This window comes from Vigna unguiculata, chromosome 3 (genome assembly GCF_037176805.1).
Source record: "Vigna unguiculata cultivar grain cowpea cultivar isolate G323 ecotype 2 chromosome 3, ASM3717680v1, whole genome shotgun sequence".
Taxonomy (NCBI): Eukaryota; Viridiplantae; Streptophyta; class Magnoliopsida; order Fabales; family Fabaceae; genus Vigna; species Vigna unguiculata.
In genome coordinates this window covers 40,641,497-40,653,899 of record NC_140794.1, presented here as the reverse complement: position 1 = coordinate 40,653,899, position 12,403 = coordinate 40,641,497, and the positions used below count along the sequence as shown (strand labels likewise).

At 33.6% G+C, this 12,403-nt stretch overlaps 1 protein-coding gene and 1 pseudogene across 1 annotated transcript; both read left to right on the top strand.

The window, feature by feature from the left end:
- Positions 1 to 4,496: 4,496 nt before the first annotated feature.
- LOC146887850 (uncharacterized) lies at positions 4,497 to 5,747 on the top strand. The gene has a single exon (XM_085670434.1). The coding sequence runs from the start codon at positions 4,512 to 4,514 to the stop codon at positions 5,745 to 5,747; it is 1,236 nt and encodes a 411-aa protein (XP_085526560.1). The 5' UTR covers positions 4,497 to 4,511.
- A 5,120-nt stretch (positions 5,748 to 10,867) lies between these two features.
- On the top strand, positions 10,868 to 12,018 carry LOC114175276 (peroxidase 31 pseudogene; annotated as a pseudogene).
- The last annotated feature ends 385 nt before the right edge of the window (positions 12,019 to 12,403 follow it).

Genomic DNA, 12,403 nt, shown 5'->3' with positions numbered 1-12,403 from the left:
ATGTCTTGAATTTTGTCATCCCAAAATTGTCTCAGCATTAGTTAAATCATTGATCTCCCAACCAAAAATCTAATTTATCAAAGAATATGAAGAAAAGACATGAATTTGGAATACAAAAAATTCAAATGCTTATTTTTTAATGTAAAATTTAAATTTTCTATTTTTAAATAATCTAATTATTGTCATAAAAGTTGACAATTTTAATTTTTTTAAAATTTTACCCGAATAACATATTATCTTATTAAAAATTTATATTTTCTTTAAATTAATTATCTTTTTAAAATTTCCCATCCAAATTATTATGTTACATGAAATGATGTATTTTCCGCTCAAACTTTTTAAAATATGGATACCTAGAAACTCCAACATTATGTTCATATGTTTAATATTGTTCAATGGTAGCAGCTATTTAAGATTGTTAAACTTGGTATATCTCACATTCATAATCAGTACATCTTCAACATAATACCTCTGCACATTATTACCAAAACTCTAATTATCCTAGAGTATTAAACACACCAAAGTTTACAATATATCCATACAAAAATATCATGAATCTTAGATTTAATTCCTTGTTTGGTCATTGTTTTTGTCCAAAAATGATATTTTGATTTTAGTCTTAGTTTGATCTGTGATGCAAATTTGGTATTTATTTTGTGAAAAATTGATGCTATTTGATATTTTTTATTAAAATTTTAGAAACGAATTAATGTTTTTCATTAAAATTAAAATTTTTAAATATAATAATTTATTTTATTGGTATAATTAATATAATCGTAATATCAATTTTGATAAAAATTCTTGATATATTTCAAAAAATTTAACAAAAAGAAAAACAAATTATTTCAATTTTTCAAAAATCACAATAAATTGAGACTAAACAAATTAAAAAACTAACTTAACTTATTTTTTGACAAAAATAAAGATCAAATGAATACTAAACCTAAATTTTAACGAAAGATACAATCTCATGAAAAATCAATTAACTTTGAAATACCTAAAATTTATAGATTACAAACAGCCATTCAATTATTCAAACACATTTGGATATATTTATTTTATTTTTTAGATAAAAAAATGAAAACTTTGTGGAGCCAATTTTTTATTTTTTGTAATTTGTTTCTCTCTCTAATAGTCTAATTGTAGCAACTAGCTCTCCAATAATTGAAAAAATAAACAAATGTACCTATCAACGTGGAAAATGCTGTCAGACTTAGTACAAACAAACACAGTAATAACATTTTCCCATAACTATTTATTATATACATAAGTAATAAAAAAAAAATATGACTGGAGCATTTGGGCCCTCCAATTCGTGTGAGGAGAATTTTGAAGAAAAAAAAACTATATAAAATTATTACATTTAAAATATACAAAAATTAATTTTGACTTTACAGTTACATATTTTATTGAGACAATATCATGGTAAACATAAGTATAATGCAGAGAGAGTGTTGGGTTGGGGTCCAGTGAAAGAATTATGTGAGCATAATGCATGAATGCATTTATCACATGGAAATATAGAATGGTGCTAACAATTTTTGTTTGGATGCACAAGATACACGTACCAGTGGAGGGATGTCCAACCAAACATGAGGGAAGAAAAACACAATTTTATTTCTGTCAGTTTATATAAAGAGATAAATAAAATTTTACAAAATATCTATATATTTTTACCGTACATAAATGAATTTAATTTGAAAAAAATATTCGTTCCAGAAAATTTGGTGTACTATTTCTAAAATGAGTGATTTAGAATTTAAAAAATAAAAAAAATGAAAAACACTTCAAAAATAACACACATCAGATTATAAAAAAAATTATCAAAAATTTAACTATTAAAAAATCATTTTCTTATTCCCATATAATCAAACAAATGAAGTTTGAGTGGACAGGTCAATTCATGTTGATGCTACTTTGCTCCAAACTCTATTCACATTCAACTCTTTAATAAAATAATGACATCACATTTCACACACCCTTACGTCATTATCACAGCAATTACCAATCTTAAATATAATTTACTTCGATATGTTTAACTTATAATACATGGAAGCTTCACCTTTCTTATATAAAATTGGATTGAGTTTAAATTTTCTTTTTGGAGGAAAGAATAATTTCAAAACTTTCTAAAATTATGGTCTAAGGTATAATGTAATATTGCACTTTATTTACGGTATAAGGAAAAACGATATATTGTATGTTGTATCTGAAACATTTTCTTAACTAATTTGTAATCATTTTAAAATGATTATATGATTCTTTTCGATTATCAAATATTTTTATTTACCCATTTTTATTTTTTAAATGTAATAAAGTAGACATTAATCATTTTTTAATAATGAAATTGATAAAAATATAAAAAATTATACTTCGACTTTCATCTTTTAACTTTCGTCCTTTTATATGGATTATTTATTTTTTGAAGAAAAAAGATAGTAGTACATTAATCAATGACTTACGCTAAGACACATTAGAGAATAAAGGATGACAATAAAAAAATTGAAGTCATAATATCATTATCCTAAAAATATAGAAAATAAAAACTCACACTTTTAATTTTTTCTAAGAGAGAATCCAAAATTATATTTGAAGATGTGTCTTTTCACATGGATACCGGATTTTTATTGATCATTACTTTTGAACAACTTTTTAGTGATACAAGATCATTGAATACATATTTTATTATTGTTAAATGTGAATTTTATTAGTATCTCAAATTGAAATTTTTTTATGTTTATATTTTTTCCTCAAATTTTAAAAATAAATTAATATAATTTCTTTTAATTTAATGATGTTAGTTTTTTTTTTTTTGACTTGTTAAACATTGTTTGAGGTTAACATTTGACCTGATATATGAAAAAGGTATAAACAACTTGATCGTCATCCTAAAACACCTTTGACACATCACAAAATTAACAAATATAAAATACCTTATATTTGAGAAAGGTGGTAATGAAGCCTCCCTTAAGTTGTCACAAATATAAATTGTGCAATGATCATTAAGTCCATTCTTAAGATAAAAAGAAGAGTTGTAAGAAATGGCACGAGAAAGGAAAACTTGAAAAAGTAAGCAATATGGAAGAAAAAAATAATTACTTAAAATATAATGATTATTCATAAGGAATTAAACCAAAAAAATGACACTAAAAGGAAGAATAAAAAATAACAAATAAGATTAAAAAATAAATAAATGAGATCTCGATAAATGAAATCTGTTAAATCATTATCATTGTATAAATAATAATGTTGATAAATGTAAACAATCACGTTTTAGAAACTAAGAAATTATTTTGAATATTTCTCATGAGATTGAAAAATAAACAAGAACTCCAAAAACAAAAAGTGGAACGAAGACATCATTTTTTTCATGGCATTGTATTGTTTGAAGATGGCGAGTGAGAAGAAAAATACCAAAGAGAAAGAAAAAAATCTAGCATATAAGTGGAATAAAGAGACCATCAGTTTTTTGCAACAAAAATGAAGTGTAATCATTCATGCAAAAAGAAAAGAAAAAGAAGAAGTTGAACCAAAAATAAGAAGAAGAAAAAGGTTTAAATGTTGGAATGAAGAAGAGAATAAGCAAGTTTGTTCTTATTTTTTAAGATGACGAGCAAGAAGAACAACATCGAGGAGAAAATAAAAAACCGAAGACCGCAAGCGAGAAGAACAACACCCACGAGAAGAAAAAAAAAAGGAAACAAAACACAGAAGAACAAAAGAGTAGAAGCTTGAAAAAACAAAATTTACCAATTTTACATGGTATTGAAAACCCTCAATCAAGGGTTTTTTGTTAGGGTTTTATGTTTAGTGTTAGTTAGGTTTTCTCTTTTCTGTTAGATGATTAGTTAGGGTTTCTGTTTCCCCTTTTTCCTTCTTGCGGAGACTATTTAAAATAGATCTCCTCCTTTGTACAGTGTATGAAGAAACACACAGAATAATAAAAGATAAGTCTTGGTTACTTACCTTCAAGCTCTCTTCTCTTCTTGTTTTCTTCTTCATCTCGCGCTATCTCTTCTTTCTCCATGCTGTTTCTCTAAAGCATCATCGCCATGCCAGCTCGCTCTGCATCGGGAGGTCGTGGGTTTGAAACCCTCGAGGCTAGGTTTGGGCCGCAATATGGTATCAGAGCAGGTTCATAGCCTGCTCTGTTTCCGTTTGCGCACTCTGTCTCCTAATTCTATCAATCTGCGGATTACAAGATTGAATCTTGCAACATGGAAGACAAAATCAACAATCAGGAATTCAAGGAAGAAAAATCAATGCAGCAGATGGAAAGATTGGATCTTGACCAATCTTTAATTCCCACAAGCCCCTACTATATTCATCCTGGGGAGAATCCAGGACAGGTCCTCACTACACCTTCTCTGAATGAAACCAATTATAATTCCTGGAGCAGGAATATGAGAAGAGCCCTTTTGTCCAAAAATAAGTTGAAGTTCGTGGATGGCAGCATCAAGACCCCTACTAGAGATGATCCTCTATATGAAACTTAGGAGAGAGCCAATGTTATGGTTCTCTCTTGGATTATTAGAACACTCTCACCTCAGATTGCTGAGAGTGTTATTTACATAGAATCTGCAAGGGATTTGTGGAAGGACCTGAAAGAAAGGTTCACTAAGGGGGACTACTTCAGAATTTCTGATCTTCTCCAAGAAATACATTCTGCCAAACAAGGGGAGAGAAACATCACCCAATTCTTTACAGATATAAAAACTGTCTGGGAGGAATTGGAGTTCCTGCGCCCTGTTCCAAATTGCGTTTGTGGTAAATCTTGCGACTGCAACCTTTCCAAGATTTTCATAAAACAGAGGGAGGTTGAGTATGTGATCTGCTTTCTAAAGGGTCTGAATGACAGCTACAATACAGTGAAAACTCAAATCCTGCTCTTAGATCCCCTTCCCAATATAAACAAAGTCTACTATCTCATTATGCAACAAGAAAGACAGAATAATGGTGCTACCAGCCTAGGGACTGAAGGAAAAACTTTCGTTAACGTCTCTGAAAGACATGGAAAGTCTCAAGATCAAAGTAATTGGAGAGGTCAAGGACGAGGCATCATGCCCCGGTCTCAAGGAAGAGGAAGGGGAAGAAATCCTAACTATGGCAAGCAGTGTTCTTACTACCATAAGATGAACCATACTGTTGAAGAATGCTATTCTAAGCATGGGTACCCACCTTGGTACAAACAAAAGAATGATGGCAACAATAATACTCTGGAAAGGGGCAATCAAGAAAAAAGGGAACAACAGGTTTGTAATCTCAATGTGAAGGAAGATTCTGCTGACAAACAGCCAATGAGAGATGAATCTGTCAAGGGATTCACAGCAGAACAGATGCAGAAACTTCTAAGAGTCCTTGATGACTCTGAGGGTACTGGACATAACATCAATCACGTACAAAAGCATGATAATGACTCAAACAGGAATCCACAAGGTAACAATCTTTGGATTCTTGATACAGGTGCAACAGACCATGTTGCACACAGTAAAAATTGCTTCACTTCCTTTTTCAAAATAAAGCCTGTGAAGATAAAATTGCCTAATAATAATGATGTCACTGCCTATTTTGCTAGAACAGTTCAATTCTGTGATAATCTAATTCTTTTTAATGTCCTATATGTTCCTGAATTTCATTTCAACTTAATTTCAGTTCAAACCTTAATCAAAGATTTGAACTATAAACTAATTTTTTCTTCTGAGTGTTGCCAGATACAGGACATTATTACATCACAGATGATTGGGTAAGCTAATCTCAGTCAGGGTCTCTACTATCTTGATATTGTTCCTGTCACCAAGATTACTGATTTTTTTCCTAATACTGTCCTTAATTGGTCTAAAGTTGATATAGATACTTGGCACTATAGACTTGGACATCCTGCCCGTAGAATCACTGAGCAAATCTATAAAACTTTTCCTTACATTCAATCTAAAGGTTCTGATGTTTGTGATACATGCCATCTTTCCAAACAACATAAATTGCCTTTCTATAAAAGCGACACTATTTCTAATGCTTGTTTTGATCTTATTCATCTTGATATATGGGGCCCATAGCCATTCCCTCTGTTCATGGTCATAAATATTTCTTAAACGTGGTTGATGACCACTCTAGACACACATGGATCTTCCTTATGCATTCTAAGTCTGAAACTAGGAAACTTATCCAGAATTTTATAATCCATGTTAAAAATCAGTTTGATAAGACTATTAAATCTTTTAGAACTGATAATGGTCCAGAATTTAATTGTGTTGATATGTACAATGCTTATGGGATAGATCATCAAAGAAGTTGTGTTGAAACTCCCCAACAAAACTCTGTTGTGGAACGAAAACACCAATGCATTCTCAACATTACTTGATGCCTTTTATTTCAATCTAATTTGCCTAAAGCCTATTGGTGCTATGCTGTAAATCATGTTGTTCATATTATTAATAGATTGCCCACTACTGTTTTAAGTAATGTTTGTCCTTATCAGATTTTGTATAAAAGGCCTCCCACTTACCTCAACCTTAAAGTTTTTGGAACTATGTGTTTTGCTAGTACCCTTGAATGTAATAGAGCTAAACTTGATCCTAGAGCTAGAAAATGTGTGTTTTTGGGTTTTAAAACAGGTATTAAAGGCTATGTTCTCCTTGACACCTTAAGCAGAGAGATTTTTATATCTAGAAATGTGATATTCTATGAGAATATTTTCCCTTACAAGGCTGTTAATCAGCACATCCAGTCCACTGACAGTAAAGATCATGACCTAAATTTCCTATTTGATGACATTGACAACTATCCCAAAGACACCAGAGTTGATAATCAGACTCTTCCCAGAACTGACACTGCTGATTCAGAAACAGAATCCATTCCAGACACAACTAGTGATGATTCTACTAGCCATTATGACATCAATCTCCCACACAACAATGATCAGGAATATGAAAATGTGGTTTTGCGAAGGTCAGAAAGACAGAGGAAACCACCCACCTATTTGAAGGATTACTTACACCAGGTGAACAATTCCATGAACCCCAAGCATTTCATTCATAATAAATTTGTTCATAAAGCTAATTATCCTATTACTTCTGTCCTTTCTTACAAATCTTTGTCAAAAGAACACCTTAAATATACTCTAGCTATAACTTCTACACATGAACCACATACATACACAGAAGCTTGCCAAGATGTCAAATGGATTGATGTTATTCATAAAGAAATAAAAGCTCTAGAGGACAATAAAACCTGGTATTTTACTGATCTACCTAAAGGAAAGAAACCTATAGGATGTAAATGGATTTTTAAAATCAAATATAAATCTGATGGGACTATTGAAAGGCACAAGGCTAGGCTTGTAGCTAAAGGGTATACTCAATTAGAGGGGATTGACTACATTGATACTTTTTCCCCTGTTGCTAAACTTACCATTATGCGTCTGTTATTAGCCATTGCAGCCACCAAAAACTGGTATTTGCACCAACTTGATGTGGATAATGCTTTCTTACATGGCAACCTTGATGAGGAGGTTTACATGAATCCACCCCCTGGGCTTCAAGTTCCTAAACCAAGACAGGTTTGCAGGTTAACTAAATCCCTATATGGCCTGAAACAAGCCAGCTGTCAATGGTTTGCTAGACTATCCTCCTTTCTTATTTCTGCTGGTTTTTCTCAATCCCAATCTGACCATTCTCTTTTTACTAAAGTAAAATCAGACACTTTCACTGTTCTCCTTGTGTATGTAGACGATGTAATCTTGGCAGGTAACTCCCTGAATGAAATTGATAAAATAAAGGCCTCCCTACATGAAGCCTTCAGAATTAAGGATTTGGGAAGCCTAAAATACTTCCTAGGCTTTGAAGTGGCTAGATCTACCAAAGGAATATACTTATGCCAGAGAAAATATGCTCTGGACATCCTATCTGAAACTGGAATGCTGGATTGCAAACCATGCCAGACTCCTCTCATGAACAACACTAAAGATCTTTTTGACAAAGCTGCTGATCCTATCAATGACCCTGAATCCTATAGACGTCTGATAGGGAAGTTGCTTTATCTTACTAACTCAAGACCTGATATTTGTTATTCAGTACACTTACTTAGCCAATTTGTGCAGGCACCTACCATCCATCACCAACAAGCAGCCCAACACATCCTTAGATATCTAAAAACCAGTCCTGCCAATGGTCTTTTCTTTGCTGCCACTAATGACATGCAAATCAAAGCTTTCAGCGACTCTGACTGGGCCACTTGTCCAGACACAAGACGTAGTGTTACTGGTTACTGCGTGTTCCTGGGGAACTCCTTGATTTCCTGGAAATCAAAGAAGCAAAGCACTGTATCCAGATCCTCTTCAGAGGCCGAATACCGAGCCCTGGCCACTACCACTTGTGAAGTACAGTGGCTCAGCTACCTTCTCCACGACTTCCATGTTCAACACACTGACCAAGCTGTACTCTATTGCGACAGCCAGTCTGCCAGACAAATAGCTCACAATCCCACTTTCCATGAGCGCACCAAACATATTGATCTTGATTGCCATGTCGTCCGCGAAAAACTCCAGAAGAAACTCTTCCACTTGTTGCTGATTCGCTTCGATGATCAACTCACGGATATTTTCACAAAAGCTCTCCATCGAACCTTTTTTAAAACCATTCTTCCCAAGCTTGGACTGATGGACATACATCATCCAACTTGAGGGGAGGGTATTGAAAACCCTCGATCAAGGGTTTTCTGTTAGGGTTTTATGTTTAGTGTTAGTTAGGTTTTCTGTTTTCTGTTAGATGATTAGTTAGGATTTCTGTTTCCCCTTTTTCCTTCTTGCGGAGACTATTTAAAATAGATCTCCTCCTTTGTACAGTGTATGAAGAAACACACAGAATAATAAAAGATTAGTCTTGGTTACTTACCTTCAAGCTCTCTTCTCTTGTTTTCTTCTTCATCTCGCGCTATCTCTTCTTTTTCCATGCTGTTTCTCTGATGCTGTTTCTCTGAAGCATCATCGCCATGCCTGCTCGCTCTGCATCGGGAGGTCGTGGGTTTGAAACCCTCGAGGCTAGGTTTGGGCCACAATACATGGTGAAGATGTATGGAGACACTAAACAAAAACCACCATGTCGACCATAGGCGGAAAAAAGAGACCAAAGAAAAAAAAAACTTGGAGAGAAGAAAAAAAATATCTAAAAAAGAGAAGAATTCCAGTGAAAAAGAATGGGTTAGATACAACAATTTGAATTGGTTTTACTTTTATTATTATTATTATTTTCGTCAAAATTATGATTGATCGACATATAGTGGTTTTTTTGTTTGTGAAAAGAAAAATTAATTTAAACTTTTACAGATATATTATTTTATTAAGAATGTGCTGTTTGTTACCATTTATATATATATATATATATATATATATATATATATATATATATAGTATTAGATTAGATTATTAGATTCTTAAAAAAATTGCACTTTGCTGCTTTAACCTAAAATAGTATTTGTTGAATCAAGTGGAATCGTCAAACGTTGAAGTTGCCGACTCTACTTCGGACAATGACCACAGAAATATCTGCAACGATACGCTATTTGTATAAAGTGTTTCAGAAATTTTAAATCAAAACAACTTGGTCATTTCTTTTGCAGTTCTGTAAATACGAAAATTATTATTTGTTTAAAAAATATTTTTAAATTACATAATTTAAAATTAATCTTTCAACATAAATTTTGAATCATGTAATGAAATTTCTTTACTTTTAGATTGTATAATTTAAAATTAAAATTGCATAATTTAAAAAAAAAAATCATGTAAAAAGTAATTTTCAAACTGAATAATGTAAAATACTTTTTTCCCTTTAATAAATGCATAATACAACACATTAGACAAAAATGGTAGTCATTACAAAGAGATGACGACAGCAAGGATGACAGGTGAGTCTTTTGACCATGGGGTGCAGAAAGAAATTACATAACATTTAAGATGACGATCCAGCCCAAATTTAATTGGGTTGGCTGAATTTGTCAACTTCATCGGTCACTTTTCTTTTTCTTATGTAAGTCCTGAATCAACCCAGTTTCACATGTTTTTTTATCAATTATATTGTTGGACACGATTACTTTGTCATTCAATAAACTTCTAGCATTGGTTCTGTGAATTTACTATGGGAGAGGATGGAAATACAGATGCTGTTTATTGTATTTGTATTAGTTGATGTGGAAGGATTTGTGAGATTTAAGCGGAAAATAAGTTCACTTTTTAACCATTAATTTTAATCTATTATATATCTATCACATCACTTACTAATCTTTATAAATTTTCCTTTCATTTCTATTAAAATCTTATCATCTTTCTTTAATCCAAACAATCCAACTTTCACTCTCTTTTCCTTCGATTCTACTTAAATTCACTTCTTCAAATCTACTTATAGAACGTAACAAAGAAGCACAGTCTTGGAGTTAATAAACTTTTATACGAAATAAATCTTTACACATTCAATATTCACAGTTTTTTTTTTCAATTTATTTTTTTATAATATGAAATTTTTTCATTAAAATGATTATATTAATCGTGAAAGTAGATTGTGAAGCAATGTTTTCGGTGTAAAAAGATATTTTTCTATATTTCTTTTTAAAACTGAAAAAGTTAATTATAATGAAACCGATATCGGTGGGACCATGGTCAAATGCAATTCTTAATCATTAAATCTAAGAAATTAGAGTTCACTAATTAAATGGTTCACCATTGCTAAAGAATATTGAATTTGCACCTCAAAAGCAAACTTGCTTAAAGGAGGATCATTAAAAAGGGTAACTAAAAGTAGCCATCACCTTCCTCTGAATTCTCACTTCCACAATTCACCCAACAATGCATTCCTTCAAATTTAATTTTCTCATAAAGCTTCATCAACTTTAGCTTCATACAAAAAATTCACCAAACATGACACTATACAACAACCCTATCACCATTTTCCTCTTCCTCTCCCTATCATTCCTCCCCTCCATGCAAAACAAACTCACTCCCGATTACTACAAAAAAACCTGTCCCAACTTCCTCGAAACCGTCCGAAAAATCGTTAAAGAAAAACAACATAACACGCCCTCCACCGCCGCCGCCACCCTCCGCCTCCTCTTCCACGACTGCATGGTCGGCGGCTGCGACGCCTCCATCCTCGTCACCTCCAACGCCTACAACACCGCCGAGCGCGACCACGCCGTCAACCTCCAACTCTCCGGCGACGGCTTCGACGCCGTCTTGCGTGTCAAGAACGTCCTCGAGCTGGAGTGCCCGAACGTCGTCTCGTGCGCCGACATCCTCGCCGCTGCCGCCAGTGAACTGGTGGCGAACTCCGGCGGACCCACCTTCACGGTCCAATTCGGGCGAAAAGACTCCCTGGAATCGAAAATCTCCAGCTCGGAAAACCAGTTCCCGTTACCGAACATGACTATGTCCCAAGTGATCCCCCTCTTCGCCAAAAAAGGGTTCTCCGTGCAGGAAATGGTGGCCCTGATCGGCGCACACACCATAGGGATGTCGCACTGCGACCAGTTCGTCCACAGGCTCTTCCGCTTCAGCAAAACTTCGGAAACTGACCCCGCCTATAACCCGGAGTACGCGGCGGGGCTGAGGAAACTCTGCGAGAACTACACGAAGGACCCTACCATGGCGGCTTACAATGACGTGATAACTCCGGTGAAGTTCGACAACATGTATTTCAAGAACTTGCGGCGAGGGTTGGGGTTGCTGGCCACTGACACTGCCCTCTTCACTGATCCCAGAACGAAGCCCTTCGTTGAGAAATACGCCGATGATGAAGCCAAGTTCTTCCAGGACTTCGCTCTTGCCATCGAAAAACTCAGCGCCTTGGACGTCAAAACCGGAAAGGATGGAGAGGTTCGGAACAGATGTGATGCCTTCAACGCGCTTTATGGGTGATCTCAGACATTCACAAAGATTGCACTTTTCGCTTTCTCTCTTTCTCTCTCTCTCTCTCTCTCTCTCTCTCTCTCTCTCTCTCTCTCTCTCTCTCTCTCTCTCTCTCTCTCTCTCTCTCTCTCTCTCTCTCTCTCTCTCTCTCTCTCTCTTTCTGCAAATTCACTTTGTTCTTCATCTCTTCCCAAGCTTATTAGTTCAGAATGTGTATAGCATGGCCTTTTAGCTCGAATGAAATTTGTAGTTTTTTTATTAACTTTATCGCTTTTCGAAGATGGAAAATTATTTTTATTACTAAATTTTAACAATTTTCTTTTATAATTTTACGGTGTTATTTTTTAATTAGTTTTTATTTACTTTTTTCAAAATTTTAAAGTTATTTAAGAAATGACATATCATATCATAAGAAAAAAATTATCAAAATTTATTAAAAATATAACTGTCCTTCGAATAAACACTGTATTCCTTTTTAGAAGTACATGAAGTGGGTATTTTGATTTTCCTATC

What these genes read in the sequence shown, in the direction of transcription:
- LOC146887850 (XM_085670434.1), top strand. Translation starts at nt 4,512, where the DNA reads ATGGTTCTCTCTTGGATTATTAGAACACTCTCACCTCAGATTGCTGAG.